Consider the following 20,875-nt stretch of genomic DNA (forward strand, 5'->3'; position numbering starts at 1 on the left):
AATGGGGCTGGGCTGTAGCAGGCACCCAGGAAGGCTGCACGGTGGAGGCGTCATTAGTGACAGCTTATGACGAGGGCTTGGGCTCAGACTGGGCCTCCATAGCTAATGTCTGTGCAACTGGGTGAGCCTCAGTTTCCTTCTCCTCAATGTGGGGTGTTTTGAGGATTTCATGAGCTAGTTTCAGGGCCTGGCTAGAATAAGTGCTGTTATGGTGATTCATGAACTATTCCATAGCCAGGGAGTAGAGTCTACTTACAACCATTTTACGGGAGGCGGAATATACATAAACATTTGGAAATAATTATAGGGGTTTGTAATTATTGTGACATTGCCACTTAGGTGGGACTCAAGCAGGTCCAGGGCTGAGGCTTGGTCTTCTTATCTGTAAAAATGAGGATATTAACCTCTGTCCTCCGCTCCTGACGAGGCTGCCAGAGCTGGTGTTTTGTAAGCACTGACGGCTGAAAGAATGGGAGTACTTGTCATGATTATCATTTTAAAACCGATTTGGGCCACTATATCGGTTTATTTGGTTTGTTTCCAGGAACAACCCCCTCCCCCAATAAGACCATTGCTTGAGCCTCAAAATAAGGGATGATGTAGATCCGGGAGTCCCAGGGGGGTGGTGGGCAGGGTTCCTCCTTCATAGTTTGCAGTGACAGTCCTGTGGGGACCTCCCGCAGGGCCTGGATGTCTGCCCTTCTCCCACTGGTTTGAGTTTTGGGGTTCAAGATCTTCACGCTGAATTCAGCTCTCTCTCCAACCTGATGCAGGGCTGGCCTCTGGGAAGCCTTCATTTTTCACCTTGTCTAGAGGGAGACCTGTCTGGAGAAGCAACTTCTGAAATGCTGCTTAGCAAGTTGCCTGATAAGATTTTCCGCCGGCAGCCTCTTGGAAAATCGCAGACACATTTTCAAAAGCCATCGCTCAGGGTTCCTTATCTCCTGTAATTCTGATTGCCGCCTCAGATCAATCTTAAAAAGGTTTAGCCTCCGACACTTAACCAGGAACTGAAACACTCCAAATTTTAAATAACACAGATCAGAACAAAGTTCTGTGCCAAGTAGGGAAAGATCCTCCCTCTTTCTTATCACACGAGCCTGAAACCACGGTCCATTACTGTCCAAAAGGCAGAGAGTGAAAAAAGGCAATCTAAAAGTCGGAGACAAATTGCTCCTTGGCTGAGCCACTGCCCTTCCCTAAGGAGGTGAGATGAGTCACTTGTCCAGCCTCATTCTTTTCTCAGGACTTTGTCCTGAAGCTTCTCCCAACAGGTTCCAGAGTGACCCCGCCTCTGTGCACCCACATGCACTTGGTGTGTGCCCCCGCGTCCCACGCTCTGCTCCACCACCGTGTCTGGCTACACCTGGTCTCCCTAGGGAACCCGTCAGCACGTGAGGCGTGCCCCTCGGGCAGAGTGTCAGAGGGACAGCCCTTTGCTCTGCAGAATGCAGGGGCTTTGGAGTCCAAGCGTCAGCTCACTGCACCTTCCCATCCCGCCTAGCCGGCCACAGTCCCTGATGTCCTCAACTGCAGGGACTGCCCAGCCCCACCCTCAGCCCATGGAAGTCCAGCTGGATCCGAGGGTGGGCCTGGGACCTGGGACCTGGGACCAACTGGGCCTGGGGTCTGGGTGGAGCCCTCGGGAACCCTCTGGCCTCAGAGCTAATAGCCTCTCCCAGCCCCTGAGGGAGTGCCCTCTCTTTCCAGGGTGGGTGGGTTCCCTTCCCGAGGTTTTCCCTGCTGTTAGTCTGTCCCACTCCAGGACCCTGATCTACGCTCTGCCCCAAATCGTGTACCCCTGCCTCACCCTGAGTCATTCCTGGGGGCTATTTCGTTGGGCAGCCCTGTCTCACCGGATTCCTGGGCCTCACGGAAGGCTGTGGGATCGAGGTGGTGCTAGTGGTCCTAGCACTGTGAAACCCCAGCTCCACCCGGGCCAGGGGTCCCAGCACGTTGCTAGGGCTCAGCCTCCCACCCCCCCGGCCCTTGTCATCAATGCAGGAGTTCTAACGCCCACCATCAGGTTCATGACAACGAGATGCGATGCCATATTGGAAAGTGTGCAGAGGCAGCACTCACTGGATTTCGTGTCCTGGCCTCGCTGTGTCACGGTGGGAGGCCCCATGCTGGGCTGCCGGGTAGGTTACTGGGGGCACAAGGGAATTAGTGTTTGTGACCAGTGGACTAGAATGCTTACGTGGGGGCTTTCCTGAATCCACTGGGGGGACAGGGCTCTGGCCAGGGGGACTGGGCTAGAGGGACATCATCCACTTCCAGGCCTGGTCCTTTACAAACTGCTGTGACCTCCCAGGCATCTCCCCTCCCTCCCTCGCCGGGTCATCCTTGGTGACCAAGAGAGGCAGCCTTGTCTGACCCCGGGTCTGCAGCAGCCTTGCTGCGGCAAGAGGTGACCTTTTATTGTTTTTAGGTACTAGGATTCCAGGAACGTTTAGCATTGCTTATTTGAACTAATTAGATGTTATTTTGAGAAAATAAACTGTAGATAATTTTTTCCTGAACTGCTCACCCGCCTATAAAAAAATAAAAAGTTTTAAAAATCACAGGACTACTTAAACATCGTGTTTCTATGCAGGTAAAGCCGTTGAACTACTACTAATGCTGATTGTCTCGCTCCTCCGATTGGATGTTCAGGGAGAAGCGATGAGGGGTTATTGTGATACGGTGTTGGGGGGCACGAGGGAGCCGCCTTGCTCTCATGGGCAGAAGTGCTGAGCAGGGCACGGTGGAAGGTCTGGGTTCTGGCCTTGAGATGCAAAAGCCTGACCCTTTGGACAAGGAGCACTGGAAGGAGCCCAGAAGGACATGGGTCACTTCCTGGAGGGGTCATGACTCCCTCACTGTCCCTGGCCAGATGCCCAGCCTAAGAAGGCTCTCCTCTGGGCAGTGAGAGTTCCTGAGAGCAAGAAAATGACCCCTGTTTCTCTTTGGCTCACTGGACCAGATGGTGGGCCTCTTTGCCTCCTTAAAATACCTGGTCTTTCAGACGGAGGTGTTAGGGAGAGACTGAGATATGCCAGCCCCTCTGGCGCCCATGGCATTTGGTAGCGTGTCAGTCACTGCAGTTGACGGCAGGTGCATTCGGAAGCCATCAGAGGGCACTGTGCTCTGAGCTCCCTAGAGGGGAGGGGATCTTCACTGTCCATCCACTTTTTTCCAGTATTTTCTTAGAGCCAGGACTCAGGTAGATGTGGTGTCAATTTCTGCCCCCTCTCGAGGCTCACCCTGCCCTCCGCTCTTCAGAGCCCACTTGGCAAGTTTGGAAAAGCCTCTGCTGTTCCTTCAGAACCGGAGCCCTTGGGAGGTGGCGCTGCCTGGCCCCCACCCCACACCGTGAGGAGCCCAGGGAGACACGCTCTCCATAGCCCGGGGTCCGTGGCACTGAACCGCAGGCCTACTCTTCTAGGCAGCTGTCCCTGCCATGTTCCTGGCGCTGCACAGCCTCCAGCCTTCTCCCCCGATGATGAACAGGCTGTCCCAGAGGCTGACCCTGTCTGCTTAAGCTGGGTCCCAGCCTCGGAGCACATTCCCTCGGAAGTTTAGTCCTACTTGGAATACACCCTGTTGGCACGTGTTGATGCTGGGTCCAGAGGCTGGCCTTGGATAGGAGGGGCCCTTCCTTGGCTGGAAATGGTTTGGTTCTGTCTTATTGCTGCGGGGCCTTCAACTGGTGCCATTCTCTGGGGTATATGGTGCCTCGGGGAGAGGGGCCGCTACACCATTCCGCTGAGAACAGCTTAGTCTGAGAATCATCGTCTAGATTGTTTTGCGATGACCTGTACCAGGCTGAACTGCAGAGCCCACTGCTGCTAAGGGGCACGTGCTGAGTTCTGGGGGGAAGCACGCCTCCTCCAGATTCTCTGCAAAGGTTGCCATTCATTCAGGAAACGTACCAGCGTCCTCGGCCGACCAGGACAGGCAGCGGTCCCACGGCAGCCGCTCCACGTCACCTCCATTTTGCTGATAAACGGTAACTCAATCTTCTCCTAATGTACTAAGGAGCTAGAATGCCCCAAATATAATTAAAAGTAAGTTATGCTCGTCCAAACAATGAATAAAATATGTTTTCCATGCTGCTTCAATGCCATTCGATTCATTTTTCTGCCTGGTAATGGACAGAACTAGTAATTTACCCCTCAGTCTTCCAGCTGTTACTGTAAATTAACTGGGTTCAATTGAAAGCCAAAGAAGTGATCTATTCTAAGTGGAAGAGGTTTAAATACTGTAAGCTCATATCTGTGCTGACTTAAATTAGCAGACTCTCAGAGAAGGTCACTACATTTACTCAAACAGCCAGCAACATGGAAGGAAACCTGGAAGTCAGCTTTAGAAGGTGAAGATCCATTTCACCGCCAGTGTCACTCTGGATGCAAAAGAATTCGGAGGCAACTGAGATGCATGTCACTTGTGAATTATACTCTCTTGAGTGTGTCCTCAGGTGTCTTAGCAACTTGGTTTTCTTTCTCTACAACAGTGGCAAAATATTGCCACATAATTCTTAGTCATAAGCACTCGTACAGTATTCCTGATGTTGCTGTTCCAAGGGCCACTTTCAGAACCACTGTTGTCTGGTGCAAGGCAAGCTTTTTTTTTTTTTGAGGAAGATTAGTCCTGAGCTAACTACTGCCAATCCTCCTCTTTTTTCTGAGGAAGACTGGCCCTGAGCTAACATCCGTGCCCATCTTCCTCTACTTTATATGTGGGACGCCTACCACAGCATGGCTTTTGCCAAGTGGTGCCATGTCCGCACCCGGGATCTGAACCGGCGAACCCTGGGCCCCCGAGAAGTGGAACGTGCGGACTTAAGCGCTGCACCACCAGGCCGGCCCCCAAGACAAGCTTTAAAACACGTGTTTTGGGATGATGGCGTCAGTCTTAGATTTTTTTTCCTTGACATGCCACATGCAGAAAAATTGTTTGAACTAAATATTGTTTAAAAATTGTTTCAAAACAAGTTGGCTGCTACAGCCAATTTGAATTTAGTCAATGAATTTCTATTTGATTTGAAATAATTCATTTGACTAGAATTTTCATTTTCATTTTCATCCATTTAATAGTAGGGAGTTGTATTTCTCAACTCTCAAATAGTTGCAGAAATATAAAATACCTGTTAAAATAAGCCACACATTTTGATATTTGAACCTAAATAAGTGATGACTCTCTCTCTTTTTATAAGACTCCAGTGAGTAATTCTTCACAAAAACAGCATTTGAAGTTGTCCCCCAGGGCATTTTAAACGAGGGAACATTGATGTAATTTTTCTTCAGCAGCACTAATGACAATGCGAACATCCACGTGAATTAGCTCACAGTGGTTTCTGCTGTGCTGTGGAGGACGTCCGCTCCGGGGCTGCTGAGCCATCCTGAGACGGCGAGCAGGCTGGTGTGGCACCTTCCCGCATGCTCACGCATGTTCCTTCCAAGCGCATCTAGACCGACCGGAAATTGCTGTGCCAAGATCTACGGAAGCAGCTGGGGATGTAATTAGTTGCTTGTTCTGTGGACAGAAATCAGCAAGTGGAAAGAATGAAGGAGGAAGTGAGAGCAGGCTCTTCAGGATTTCTCAGGAGTCAGCGGCAAGTTCACTAAGCCAGATGGGACTGGTTGGAGACACCAGCTGCAAAGGCCTCCTGGCACCGAGGTCTGTATCCATCAGTTCTCTTGCTGCCAGTGATGTCCCCACAACTACCTTTGCCAGGTGCCACAGTTGAGTTCTGCACAAGATGGCCACCAAAGTCCGCAAAGGGCACCAACAGTAGGAATTCTGGGTAATTGTCCTACGCTGGCCAGACCCCCGGAGCTCAGCATGCTTCTTTGACCTCTTTTTTCACTTGTCCAGAATGCAACTTCTGAAAACCGCGATGGTTTGGCCAACTCTAGTCAGTGTTCCTCCATTCCTCTCTGCTTTACAAGGTCTCCACTGACCTCTTGGCTTTGAGAGTTAAAAGGGTACCCAGAGATCATCTCCAGCCAACTTCCCACCCAATGGCTGACTCTCCTCGAAGTTGCTTAGTCAGGTGATGATCTGGCCTCGGCTTGCCCAGCGCCAAGACGGGAGCTCACCCCTGTCCAGCAGACCCCTCCACTGGAATGGAGAGTCCTTCACATATGGGGGCATGGTGGCCTCCGTGCAATCCCATTTGTCCTGGGCGTGACTTCTCGAGGGTCACAGAATAAACACAGCCTTGTTCACATGAGGATGCAGGGCTGATCCAGTGCCTTTCCCAAGATTTCTCTTCTCTAGATGATTTATTCAGTTTGTCCCTCATATAGGGAGGGGTTCAGACCCCTCACCATCCTGGCTGCCCTGTTCCTGAAAATGCAGTGCCTTCAGGGGACTGTCCTTCTCCACTTGTGACCTGGTCTGACCATGGCCGAGCTCAGCGGGGTTCCCCTCTTGTTCTAATTTCTATGCATCTCAATACAATCCAGGGTCCTCTGTAGAATTCGGGCAACTACATTCCACTGTTAGTCTATATCGAGGTTTCAACTAGTTAAAACTTTGTGCCTCATTCGACCTGTTCTTCAGTCTTGGTCTCTCCACTCTGTGAAATCAAGTGACTTTTTGAACCAAAGGGAAGACTTTATATTGTTTCTTAACGATTTCCCATGAAACCAGCCTGTCCTGATTATTTGAATCTCAGTGCTCTTTTCCACCTTTGCTGTCCCTCCCACTCTGTAAATTCACTACCTGTGTTTTTGGATTTTTGACGTCATCCAAAACAACACACAGTAGCATAATGATTAAGAGAGTGGATTCTGGGGTCAGATTGTTGAGTTTTGGGTTTTGGCCCTAAGCATGCACTTACAAGCTTTATGTGATCTCAAGCAAGTCACTTAACCTCTCTGTGCCTCAGTTTCCTCATTTGGACAGTGGGGAAAACAATCATTCCTAAATCATTTCAGTCATCTATGGCTGCATAACAAACCACTCCAAAACTTAGTGGCTTAAAAAACAGTGATGTTTTTCCTTATTTCTCATGACTCTGTGGCCCAGGAATTCCCACAGGGCTCAGCTGTCAGTTCTTCTGCTCCACCTGGTATGGCCCAGCGTCACTTACTTGGTTGTATTCAGCTGGTGTTTGGAATGGGCTGGAAGGTTCAAGAAGGCCTCGCTTGTCTGCTGGACCATGTGGTCTCTCCTCCATGTTTCCTCATCATTCTGTTGTCCACTTGAGCATCCCCAGCATGGTGATGGCTTCCCGCCATGAAACCGCTTAGTGTCTCCAGGGCTGAACTGACAACTTGGAGAGCATCACTTGTCTCATTCTATCGGTCAAACAGTCACAAGGGCAGCTCAGGTGTAGAGGAGGGAAATAGACTCCACTTCTTGTTGGGAGGAGGGGCGTACACGTGGGGAGGGGAGGGATGGGTGGTGGCCATCCTTGGGGACTGTCTACCACATACCTTGTAGAGTTGCTGTGAGAATGAAAGCAAGTTAATCCATGCCAAGCACTTAGAACCGCGCCTGGTTCACAATGCATGTGTGTCAGCTTTATTTAGCTTCACACCCAGGAAGGAAGGCAGAGCCGAGATCAGTGCCGTGCTGCGTGCCACTGGACTCCTCTTGCTTGACTGAGCTGGAAGATTTGCTGAATCGTCGCTGGGTACAGTTCCACCCCGGGGAGAAGACCACCAGTAGGGTATTCCTTATATATTTCATCCTACTCTCACGGCTCCCTGTAACGTAGGTGTGGCCATTCCCATCTCACAAAGAGGAAACTGAGCCTCAGAGAGGGACATAGCTTCTCTGGTTACTATCTGGCAAGCCGTGAAGCCAAAACGCAGAAATCTGTCATCCTTCTCTATCACACGGGATTCCCTAAAAGGACTTGCTGAGGTCCAGACACCAGGTGTCCCCGGCAGTCCTGACACCCACTGTTGGATTCCTAATTGAAAAAGGCGATGCTGACGATGCTCGGGGGTGCTCCAGCGAGCCTCGTGGGTTCAGGTGATCCCTGCTTTCTGGATCTTCACCTGCTTTTCACATTTCATTTTAGAAGCCTTCTTATGCTTCTTGGAGGTCTTCTGTTTTAGATCCCATTCTAAGGACTATACGTATCTTGTCTCTGAGTGTTAAGGCAGCATTGACAACACCACCACCTCCAACTTCCATTTGTCCAAACCCTCGTGCAGCCGGAGCCCTAGACCACCACACTGAAAGTGAAGCAGGAGGGGCTGGTAGGTGGTATAAATGGGATTCACACCCAGCTTCTCTAATTCCCAATACTCTTTTCCTTCCATTATAGCATGCAAGCTTCCATCCCACCTTTCTGAGCATGACATTTTCCATCTGTACAGTGGAAATTAATTGTCTCTGCTCTTGTAAGGTTGCTGTGAGGCTCAAAGGAAATTGTGAATGTTTATTCAACAAGCACTTATCGGGTTTCTCCTATGCTCTGGACGCTGAGGACACAGAAGGCAACAAAACAGACAGAATCCCGACCTTGGTGAGCTCACAATTCTAATAGTGGAAGACAGTCTGATAAGCCCCTTGCCAACCATCAGGCACTTTACAAAAACAACGAAATAGTTCCCACTGAAGATCTGACGCAAGGCTGGGTCAGTGTTCATTCATTCATTCAATTTACCTATTTCTTCATTCATTCATTCAATTATTTATGTAGGCATCAAAAGTTACTGAGCATTAATGATATGTCAGGCACTGGGCTGGGTGGTGAGAAAAGAGAAGTGATAAGATAGACTGAGGCCCTGCCTGAGTGAAGTCTACAGTCTAGAATGGAGAACAGGCCTTCAAACAAGGAAGTGCTAGAAAATAACAGTAGCGATATCAACCACAGCAATAATAATAATGATGATGATGCTGATGCTGATGCTGACCTCTTGGCTGGTCTGAGGAACAGCTGACAACCTACGAAGGATGCTCAGTCAGCCTTTGCTAAACCAACTCCAGCTGAGCGGAACTTACGGGGTCTAGATCTGAAAGAGCGTCTGACGCACAGGCTGCGTTGTGACTTGCTATGAGCGTGCGATGGGCTCTGACCAGCCTTAATTGTGCACCCCAGATGGTGCTGATAAGCGCCACGGTGGGGAGGATCTGACACAGCCAAAGTTGTGAGATTCTGCGGGCAGACATTAAGCAGAACAGCAAACAACTGCTTCCTAGCAGCCTTACTGTGCTCAGCCAGACTTCAGGTGCTCTTGCAGCGCACCCATTAACCTACGCCTGATGCCAGCCCCCCACTTCCCTCATTCGAAAAACACAGACAACCCAGGCACCTCCAGCAGGGGCGAGGACCCAAGGAACCGGCTCCTGACAGCACCATTTTTTCTTTGATGTACAAGCTTGGTAAACAGCGGCCAAAGAAAAGGGATGACTGGCTACAGGCTGGAACGTTCCCGGTGACCTCCAAGCTCTAGGGTCAGCTGGTCACTCTTTCTTCCCCTGAGGTTTCCTCTTTTCTTAAAGATTTCTGCTTTCTGATTGTCCAGTATTAACGCTCCCTCCTGGAAGGGCCTCTGCTTTCCCATCCATCTTGTCTCGCCTCCTCCCAATTCCAAGCTTTTACTCTAAATTAAATCAAACTTGAAATCAATCTTCTTTCCCACTGCCGAGCTTGTCCTCCTGGAGAAAAACAAAACAGAACCCAGCCTGCCCTCAAAGTGATGTTTGACTGGCCTCTGCCAGAACCTACCGCTGCCCCAGCCCCAGGGGCGTAGATCTGAGCCCCCGCCACCCAGGGTTGCAGGCGTCGCCTGGTCTGCCATCTCCTTTGCTGCTTCTGAGGCTCCCACTCCCTGCTCCAGCACGTAGCAGTTTTCTAGGCCACACTGGATGTTAGGACAACAGCCCCCTCTGAATGGTCTTTCCGCTGTGAGCCTGGCCCCCTCCCAACCCCTGCCTGTGCTGTTGCTGGATGACTTCCCTCTCGGATGGAGCTTTGAAGGCCAAGTCTGAACCCCTGAAGCTCACAGCCCCCCAACACTGCCAACAGAATAAGGACCCAGCTCCCGGGTGCAGCATCCAAGCCCCTCTCCGTCCAGCTTTTGGGACCACGTTCCAATTTGCATTCCTGCCTCATGGATGCGCCTCACACTTAAGCTTCAGAGACTCAGCTCTTCCTCAGGCATGAGGCCTCCCCAAAGTTGATTTTAAACATATTTTCTGAGCACCTCCAACATGGCAGGGCGAGCACTGCAGAGGCCGCTGGGCTGGGCGGCTCTGTCGAGAAAAGGGAGACCTCTGTCTGACCCCACACCTGATGCCCTTCCTGGTTACCTGAAGAAGAGCTCTCTAGAACTGTGCCCTTGTCACTTTCCTTTTTAAGTTTTAGTTTTCCTTTTCTTGTTTAAATGAAAAATATTTTAAAATAATGCACTTAAACGAATATAGTCTCACCGTGAGAAATGAAAAGGATTCAGATAAATCTCAAGTTTCCTGATCACCACCTCGCTCTCCAGGCCCCCGCCACAGCCCTACCCTGCAGCTCTGAACGATAGTAGTTGTATTCCGAAAATTCCAAAAATAAATTCTCTCAGTTTTATTTCACTTACTTTTAGTGAGAAATATTTGTTATTCTTCATTTATTTTTTTAAAGTTATATCTCAACATAGTTTACAGAATCAAATAGTTCTGCAAGGCGACGAGTCTTCCTTTTCAACCATTGCCCGGATCTCAGGCACCACTTTCAACTCTTTTAGATGAGGGTTTTTTTTTTTTTGGTTCTTATGTTTGTTTCTAAATAATCATGCTTATATTACCACGTGTTGATTTGAAATTGGAGGCATTATCTAAGGAATTTCTGGCACAGAAGGTTGAGATGTTGCCTGTGTGCCCCTCCAGCACCCCCATGTGACTTCCTGACCCTCCCTGGTTTCCATGGTAACTCTGGTTCCATCAGTCAGGACTCAGTGTGTACCTCCCACTCCGGGAAATTTAACTTAATTGAAGCATTACTCGAAGGATTCTTTTCTTTTCTCTTTCTAGAACTTGTGTCTTTCTAGAGCTCCTTCTATTTAGACGTTGGGTTGTCTCTCCTTTTTTACACTCGGTTGTTCTTCTCTTCTTTCTGAGACATTGTGTCAAGTTTTTCCTCCAGCCCTTCCTTGGAGGTTTTGTTTCTGATATCTTATTTCTGAAACCTGGGAGCGGGTTTGTTTCCCGACCATCCATTTTTATAGTCTCTCTCTGAGGAGGTTAAAGATCATTTTATGTAAAAGTTTTCCCTCTCTCACATAGATTTGGTTGCCTCCATCTTGCCTCCTTTTCTCTCCCGTGACTGTGTTGTCCTTCGCATGAGACTCTTTCCTTGCTGTCCGGTGACCTGAGCTCCTTACTCCGACATAGGCACGGTGCTCTAAGCAGCTGACTGGCAGCTGGATGAGGGGAGGCTGGGAACTGTTCACACGGCAGCCAACAGACAGCCATTGGCCTGGGCTGTATCACTGGGGAACCCCTGCTGTCAGTGTACTTTGTGGTTTTCTTCTTGGCCTGTCAGATGTTCCAGTGAAAATTCTTCCTTTCCTTCCTTGGGGCTATTCCTGGCTGTGGGGGTCTGGGAGCCAAACGTGGGATGAAGTAACCAGTCTGCTCATCGGCTGCCGTCTAACTCTCCTGTTCTCCGTGTGGCCCTCCCACCAACGAGTGGGCCAGCGCCCTCGCTCTCAAGTGCCTCTCTCTGATCCTTCCCGGAGAACAAACTCCAGTGTTCCACCCGAGGCGGGGAGGGCAGTCACAGCTTTGCATTATGTTGTTTGGGAGATCGGGGATCTCACTGCTTTTTAAACTGACTTCCAACCACTTCTCCTGTTTTCAGCTCCTCTTCTATCCTTATTTCCAGTGATATTGGGTCCTGCAAATTCCTGAGTCTTTGGTGGGGGGTCGGGGGTCTTCTCTGCATATCTGATGGATTTTTGTGCTCTCCCTTGTGCTGGCTTGGAATTCAGCTCTCTCTGTCTGCTAAATCAGCTGCCTCTTGCCCATCTGCTTTCCAGCATCCAGAATACTGTCTCTCTCCTGTCCTTTCCATCTACGTGTGTTTACACCTTCAAAACCACGCCTTTAGTGCTCTTTACTGGAGTTTGGGTGTTTTTAAATGCCATCCTTAACTAGAAGTTACACTTTAAGTTTCGATTTTCTTATTAATTTGGGAGGTATTATGAAGTGTGTGTTTAATTTCCATGTGTGTAGGTTTCTCTCTCTCTCTTGCATACACACCCTCACTCACTATCATTTTGTCCTTAATTTCTGTCTTTTTTCACTGCTATTGTCAGTGAATGTGTTTTTATGATTCAAATTTTTGAAAAAAGTGAAGAACAATGAATATTATTTTTCTTTGTTTACGTATCCTTCAAAGCTATATGATTAAGAGCATAAAAGTTCATAGCTCCACTATTTTCTTGGTAGGACGTTATTTATATTATTATGAAATATTTCTCTTTGTTCCCTTTTGCTCTTATCAACTTGAATTTTATTTTATTTTGATGTGGCTAAATCTGCTTTCTTTTTGCTCACATCTGCTGGCTTATCTTTTTCTATTATTTTGTTTTTCAATCTTTTCGTTTATTGCTCTCTCTCTCTTTCTCTCTCTCTCTTTTTTTTTGTGAGGAAGATTGGCCCTGAGCTAACATCTGTTGCCAATCTTCCTTTTGTGCTTGAGAAAGATCACCGCTGAGCTAACATCTGTGCCAGTCTTCCTCTATTTTATGTGGGATGCCACCACAGCACAGCTTGACAAACGGTGCTAGGTCTGTGCCTGGGATCCAAACCTGCGAACTCTGGGCCGCTGAAGTAAAATGCTCAAACTTAACCACTACACCATTGGGCCGGCCCTGCTCTCTCTTTTTTAAAGACAATCTTCCACTTTCCGTCCTTTAAGAGACGGATGAATCTGACGTACTCACATTTATCATGAAAACCGAAATGTTTGCATCTCTTCCTTGCCATCTTCTTTCTTTCTTTTTTGTTTTCTATTTACCTTTCTTTCTTGTTTTTTTTCCTTCCCCCCATTTTCTGCCCATTTGTTGAACTGATTACATTTAATTTGCTACATTTTTTCCATCTTATGTTTTGCAAGTTATGCTTTCCATTTCTATTCAAAGCCAAGAAACCCACAAGCAAACGATCGGGATAACCAGACTGAAAGTGAGTCAGTCCTCAAACAGTGGAGATGACCAGGCTGATCAACAAAGGATGCGGCCGGAGTTTTCACGGCTCAGGAAACTCCTCAAGCAGAAGCTAAAACCATTGCATGAAAAACTCTGGAATCTTCTATAGTGACAGTGTACGCCTGTCTGCTGAAACTGTCAGGGACAATATTGGGAAAGGCTGGAGGAACAGGGCCACCCCTGCAGGTTCTGTTTTAAAGTGGCTTTGCCTATTCTTTCCATCTGAGCTTGAGCAAACCACTTCTTCCTCCATCGTCCTCCAGTTTCCCCATCTCTAGGCTCTCCGCCCTCTGTGGACCCTCCACCAATGAGAAGGGGACGGGGGAAGAGACACGGCTCTGGAGGGACAACAGAGGTGAGCCTCACCAAGCATCACATGCTCTGGGCAGCACCAAGGGGAGCTGACCATCCCTCCTCTCGACAATGACGTCCGCTAGATGGGTGACAGGCCACCTGTCAGGACGGCGCTCGCTACCTGGGCACTCCTGTCACGGTAAACAGGGAGCAGGGTGCATTTTTGCAGGAACCAGACATTGGGAATTAGCCTATTACATGTAGTTCATGCAATTAAGCGGAAATTTGTGGGCTTTTTACCAGCAGGCATGCAGGTTTGAGCTCATACTGTGTAGTAAGATAACTGAGTCAAATTTGACCAATCGTCTTCTTGGGACTGGGAGCCTGTGCTATGGGGTTGCCACAGCAGTCAGGCTTCACTGGGGAGGGGGCATTGTGGGAAGGAATAATGTCCCAAGAGGATTTGGAAGTGTCAGCCAGGCTCAGAGAGGCCAGACGGGAGCCCTGGGTGTGATGCTGCATCTCTTAGGAGATGCTAAGAGATGCTCCTTTCGGGGATATAATGGCTCCTGGCGATGAATGCCCTGGTTTAGTTCGGGTTGGGCCTGAGGGCTCCTCCTGCATCCAGGCTGGTGATTGGGGATGTCAATGCTTCCCTTTGTAAGCTGCTTCTACCGGCAGCCTTTGAAGTCTGGAAACGGTGGCAGATGAGGGAGACGAATGTCTGGTTCAGGAAATCTGGGAGATGGACGTCCCTTATGGAGTTGCAGCCCATGGTTGAGAACCATCTAGGGCTCGCCATGAGGAATACGCGGGGAAGCCTGTGGCACGGGTCCACACGTACCCTGGGTGACCTTGGTATGTTACTTGAGTCCGCTGGGCTCACCCAGCATCACGATGCAGTTCTCTCAGGAGATGGTGCCGTGGGCTGGACCAGGAGGGGGATGATGGGAGGGGCCATAGGCAGGGCTCTGAGTGGCTGAGGACCCTGGCAACCTTAGTCACAGTCATCGGAGTGACATGTCACCAAGAGGTCAGCCAGGAAAGCAGCAGGCAAGATAGAGGCGTGGTGCCCAATCTGGGGAGTAGGCTCTGGGGTAGGGGCTGGGGAGGGGGAAGCAAGGCAAAGATGGGGCGGAGGGAGCATGAGGGTACCCAGACTTCAGTACCCCACGTGCTAGGATTTGTGCTCAGTTATATACAAGTTCTACATTAATCCTTAGCGCATCTCCATGACATTGGTAATGATTCTCCACTTTAGCAATGATAAAACGGAAAGGAAAAAAAATTTAAGTGACTTGTTCCAAGTCATACAGCTAGCATGTCTGGGAGCTATTTTCCTTCCTTATAAAACCAGGGAGGCCGGATGAGATCAGGGTCTCCTAAACTTGGGTTTAGATCCACTTCCACGGTTTTTGTTGCATCCACCTCTCATCTGTACTATTATTTACGTAAAAGTTCTCCTTAAGCGATCTCATGCATTATTTCTTATTTTATTGTGGTAAAATATACATAACATATAATTTACCATTTCAACCACTTTTAAGTGTATAGTTCAGTGGCACTAAGTGCATTCACATAGCCGCGCAACACTTCTTGTTTCCACCTTAAATATATTTTAGAAAGGAAAGCGTAATATCAAGAACGGAAACCAGTATTACTTTCCAAAAACAGAAGTTAACATTTAGAATAAACGCAGTGAAGACAGAAAGTGATTAAGTCGCAGCTAGTTACTGTTGCCACCGATTTTCTTGCTGTGATGCTGACACAATCCTGAGCTGTGCCCTGGTACCTCTTTGCAGCCCGCCCATCACTGAGCACCCTCCTTGCCTTGCTGTGATGTTGACCTGATCCCGAGCTGTGCCCTTGTACCTCCTTGCAGCCTGCCCATCACTGAGCACCCTCCCTGCCTTGCTGTGATGTCGACGCGATCCTGAGCTGTGCCCTGGTACCTCCTTGCAGCCCACCCATCACTGAGCACGCTCCCTGCGGCCCAGCCCCTGGGCACCCTGCAGGAACTGCTGAGATGCACACAGGCTCCCGCCTGCCAAGGCTCTGTGACTCCTGAGCCCCAGCAAGGGCATCTCCCTTTTTGTTCTGACTTGGAGCAATGACTAGGAGCACAGCCTTCGGGACAAGTCCTTTAAGTTCCTGTCCCCATTTTTCCCGAGAGAAAGGAGGGTACCTCCCAGATGTCCTTTCTCTCTCTGAATCCCGTAAGAAGGATTAGATCGCCCAAGTCCTGCGTGACCAGCTGTCTGGCAGGGCAGCATAGGACCACTTCGTCATTACGTTTGCATGGTCCAGCCGCGACCAGGCTACACCACGGTGGGACAAGACTACTAGTTGCTCTGAGTGAGTGAACTTGGTGCAATGTGGGTGGAAAGGCAGAAGTGGTAAGTAGCTGGGGTGGGTCTTGCAGTGCTGGTGGAAAACAGAAGCAGCCACCGAGAGGCAGGGGCATCCAACATAAGGGTTTCACAGTGAGCCAGATTTCAGTTTGAAGTTAGATTTTTCTGGGTACCACTTCCTTGGACAGTGGGAGTGATGAAATGGGTGCACCTGTGTCCTCCTTGGAAGCAGTAAGAGGCTGAAAAGAACCCAGGGAAGAGTGTTTTCCTAAGCTGTGTGGAGATGCTCTCTACCGACATTGGAAGGAAACATTTTCAGTACTGAGGCTGTGGGTGCGTTTCAGTAAAGCAAGCTGGGACACCAGGAACATAGGGGCTGAGAAGAAAAATCGCTTTGGAAATCCTGGTGAAATGTCACACTGAGTGCAGTCAGTGCCTTGGGTGCTCAAGGGGTGGAGGGCTTGACAAGAGGGTCTCTCTGCCTGTCCCCCTCTCTCCTGGGCACAGGTGACCCTCCCTTGGAGCTCCCCCATCATGCCCGATGGACGCAGGACACGGGCTTCTCACCTGGGGCTTGGTCTCGTCCTTGTCCTTGTAGTAGAGCAGCTGGTCCCCACGCAGCACGAACCAGCGCTGCTGCCAGTTCTTCATGATGCTCCTCTGCTTCTTCAGCCAGCCCGCCTTCAGCACGGGGCCCAGCCGGTGGGCGCAAGGCAGCTGGCCAGGACTCCGGCTCTGCTCGCCCATCACCAGGCTTTTGGAGCGGGCTGGAAGCCAAGAACACACACAGTGAGTGTGAAGGACGGCATGCCTGTTGTCAGTCCTTGCCCCAGCCTGGCATCCTAGCTGCCCTGCGACCAGGCCATGGAAGCTCAGTCCAGCAGGGCACGATCATGCTTGGCCTATTGCCCCCTCGGGTTCAAAGGGGCATGGACGGGAGCAACTCAGCTGCAGCTGCCCAAAGTTATCCACCAGGTGTAGGTACACAGCCTGCCTGCCTGGTTAGTTCTGTTATGTGTCTGGGATCCTAGGTTCTTCATTTCCCCAGGTTTGTTCATCCATCCATGCACCCGTGCATCCATGCATGCATCCACCCACGCACCCACACATCCATCCATGCATCTGTCCATGCATACATCCGTGGATCCACCCACCCTTCCATTTGTTCAATGGTTCATTCATTTATTCGTTCAGCAACTATTTATTGGGTACCTACTATAGTCCAGTCATTGTTTTAGATGCTGGCAATAAAGCAGTGAAACAAAAATCGTAAAAATCTGGATCCTGCTGGAGCTCACATTCTAGCAGGATCCTGTTATTCAGGCCCCGAGGGAGCTGGCCCCCTCCAGAGCCTCTCCCTGATTTCTGCATGGCACCCCTCCTCTGGAGGCATCAGACCTGAGTGTAATGCCCAGACCCCCAAAGCCACCTTGCCGCCTCCCTGGGACCATCCTGGCAGGGTGAGCCTGACTGCTGGGCCTCTGCTGCAGCTCTTTGTTGTCACCTGTTGATGGCTCCTTGACAGGGCAGAGGGGCCGTCTCTCCTACCTCAGAGCCTCTGAGTGCCCATGAGCCCTTCCACCCTGCAGGCCTCTCCTTCTGCCCAAGTGACTCGTCGACCAGAGCTGGCCAGGGTTAGTACTGCCCTTCACTGTGGTGACGGAGGTCTTGTCCCCTCCTCGCCCTGCCAGTCTTTCCCCTCCCTCTCTCTCCTCTGTCCCGGGGGATGCTCCTCTCTGCTCTCTGGCCAGTGTCAAGAATATCACTGCAGTGGTCACTAGGAGAGCCATCCTGGACTTTGGAGGAACAATCCTGAGTCCTAGTGTAATCGCACTTGTAATTCTCAGACCACAGATCCTAACTTCTGATCGGAACACGTGGTCCCTGCGACCCATGGTTGTGTGTACCTGTGATTCTGTGTGTTTGTGTACATGTGTGTGTGTGTGTGTGTGAGTTCCTCCTGTTACACTAGTGACCGCAGTTTCCTAAGCCTGGTCTGCCCTCTGCCCACGCTGTCTACTAACCTGAACCTTCCTTCCAGCCCTTTCCCACTCAGCCCCTGGCTTTGGCTGCATGCTGAGCTTCTACTCATCCTTCACGATCCAACTCCACGGAACCTTCCTTCTGCATCTCCGGCAGTCACTCCCTCCCCAACCAGGACATGTGGTCCATGGCTGGTAATTCCTGAGTGGTTGCCTCTCCGCCCCTCTGGACTGAGGGGCAGGGATGTGAGGACACGATGTCTTATCTGGTTCTACTTGTGTGGCCCCCATCACTGTACCAGGCGGATGTACGTCATGATGGTCACATTTCACAGGCTACTTCAGCGTGCCCTCATTGCTAGGTATGTCTGTGCATTAACGTGACACTGAACATAACACGACACTCGGCTGGTATCTGATGCGGCCGTGTAGTCTGGTGGTTCCCGGCTTTGCTTCGAGGATCATACAGGCCTGGGATATAAGCCTAAATCCACCACTTTTACATGAGTGAAAAATAACAGGACCATCCCGTGGGCCCTGATCTGGAGAGGTCAGCTCTCTGACGGCAGGAGGATTAAGTGGGAGCATCATCTCCTGGCACTCTGACCAGCTGTGATGGCTCCATGGGCACCATCAGTCTCACAAGTCAAGCCATGTGGGTCCTTGTCTGCCCGGCCTTGACCCCCTGCTGCCATCCCTCGGCTGTGGTGAGGCCGGTGTTCAATGTTCCAGCCTTGTTGTCACTGTGATTTGGCCCAGAGAGGACACGGGGCTCTCCCCAGCGCACTGAAGGGGACTGGCGATCCCTGAGGGCAGTGGGTTTTTTCCGGCGGCTGAAGGGAAGGCCAATCGGAGGAGTCAAGTCTGGGCGGCCTGGCCGGGCTCCTCCTCCAGGAGAGCTGCCGCCTCTGAGTCCTCAGGGCCCCGCCCCTGAGGCTGAGCTTCACTTGTCCTTGCATTTCCCGGCCCACCTACATCTTCGCTCCCCGCCTTTCTGCTGGTCCTGGTCCCCATGCTTATTGACGTGGACCAGATGAAAGTGTACCTCTCTTCTTTATTTCTGTGGCTCTTTACTCTCCCTGTGAATTACCTAAAGATTCCGTCACTGCTGGGCCCGTGGATTCCTTCCAATGTTAGTTATTTGATTAGAGAGACAATGGGGTCCAGCTGAAGAAATACAGGCTTGGGTTCACACGGCTTCCCACGGTGAGCTCACGGGGCAGAAGGCACAGACCTTCAGCTCTTTAGGTGTGGCTACACGCTTCCTTCTAAAAATGGTGTGTGGATATATTACAACACAAAATTACAGTAGGGGCCACTTTCTCCATAGCCATCAACGTGAACTCTCATAATCTGAATATTCCTTCTCCATAATTTAGTAGGTATAAAATGATGCTTATTTATTGTCTTAGCTCACCATGTTTTTGGATTACTTATCAGGGAACATCTTTGCACCGGCTTCTACTAACTGTAAGAAGGATCTGCTTGCCCGCTTGTCCACTTAACTGATTGCCCCTGGTGGGAAAGGCAGCCTAGGAGCGGAGGGAGGGAGGGAGGGATATGGCTGGGGTCCCCACAGGTCTGTGGGTTACTTGAGTCGTCTTCCCCGCCTCCCACAAGCCTCAGCCCTTGCTTGGAAATCTTCCTGCAGCCCTGGAAAGACTGCCCTTTGATCTCCAGGTGCCTGTGGCCCCACTGCTGTGCAACCTCAGCAGCCTGCCATCAAGGGAGAAATGCCCTGCCCGGGGGATGCTGGGCTGAGCCACTGGAGGCAGGTCAGGGCTGTGCCCAAGGGGGCAGAAAGGCATCAGGAGGGCCCTTCGGCTTCTAGGGGTACACCTGCCTCTCTGTCCCTCCTCCCATGTCAAGCTGTCGAGGGGCTGGAGCAGGCCTGGATTCAACACACTTACTGATCCCCTTCCAGGGTCTGGGGCTGTGTCGGGCCCTGGGGACATGGAGACGAGGGTTACCACGACCCCAGTGTTCTGGGGGGGGGGGGCGTCTTACAGAGGACTGAGGAGAGAAAGGGGACAGGTGTGTCCCTTTGGTTATGGAGTTTTCTTCTCTGGGTCTCAGTTTTCTCATCTCTAAAATTCCTCTAATGGCTCAAGACTCGATAGTAAAATTAAGTCACTGGGGCCTAGGCTTTTGTTTTTAATTACTTGAGATTTCTAACATGAGCCTTGGCAGGAGCTGGTCGTGACTGGCACATAGTTCCCTCAACGTGGCACGACAAAGAAATGGGGGGCATTTTCTGCCCTGATCCCCAGGCCCTGGGACCACGCTCCTGAGGGCTGTGGGTATGGAGGGAGCAGGCAAGTGGGAGCCCTGTTCACCAGGGCAAGGAGGCTGGGCCCGTCCTGGGGCAGGGAGCTATGGCTGGTCTTGGTTTCAGCAGATGCGGGCGTCCCACCCGCCCTGCCCCGGCTCCATGGAGGAGAGGAAAGGCCAGCTCCTGTCCCCCTCAGGTCCCCAGGGGCACACAGCCTGCAGATGCTACTTAGGCTGCCAAACCAGCCCAGGTTTTCCCCAGCTGATCAATCACACAGATATTGCTTATAAGGCCAATTAAGCATCTTGAAAGGAAAATAATCATTGTTATGATTTATTAATAACCACTGTTGCTGTCTTCAGCACTTCCTTGAATCAACTTATTCACTTCTGGAAATACTTAAGCCAAGGTTTCAGGTCAAACAGCTCTGCCATTCTAAGCTCTGGAACTGACAGGAGTTTCTCGAGAGGGCCCAGGAGTGGACCCAGGGCAAGCTGTGACCTGGAGGTCAGGGGGGAGTGCCCTTTGCCCTCCTCAAAGTCAGGCTCTTCTGCTCACAAGCACGATCATTCATTCATTCACTCACTCACTCATTCCTGCATTCCAAATCTACAGCACTCCTCCGGGTACAGTGCATAACCCTGAGTCATTCGTGGTCCCCTGGGGTCCCCAGTCTGGCGGGGGAAATAAGTCACAAAGAGCAACCACACAGAGATGACAGAGCACCGCCACGTGGACAGAAAGTGCTGCAGATGCTCACGTGAAGGTGCAGACCTCTCCGCTGTGGACATCTGGGAGCCACCCACAGGAGGGAGCACTGGGCTGAAC

At 50.6% G+C, this 20,875-nt stretch overlaps 1 protein-coding gene across 3 annotated transcripts in view; it reads right to left on the minus strand.

The window, feature by feature from the left end:
* Positions 1 to 20,875, minus strand: part of ARHGAP22 (Rho GTPase activating protein 22) — a 191,029-nt gene that overhangs the window by 110,728 nt on the left and 59,426 nt on the right. For all 3 annotated transcript variants that reach the window (XM_046652104.1, XM_046652102.1, XM_046652103.1), the window contains one exon: positions 16,361 to 16,560. In XM_046652104.1, coding sequence (XP_046508060.1) covers positions 16,361 to 16,560 — 200 coding nt within the window. The remainder of the gene's footprint in view (positions 1 to 16,360; positions 16,561 to 20,875) is intronic.

Source organism: Equus quagga, chromosome 2 (genome assembly GCF_021613505.1).
Source record: "Equus quagga isolate Etosha38 chromosome 2, UCLA_HA_Equagga_1.0, whole genome shotgun sequence".
Taxonomy (NCBI): domain Eukaryota; kingdom Metazoa; phylum Chordata; class Mammalia; order Perissodactyla; family Equidae; genus Equus; species Equus quagga.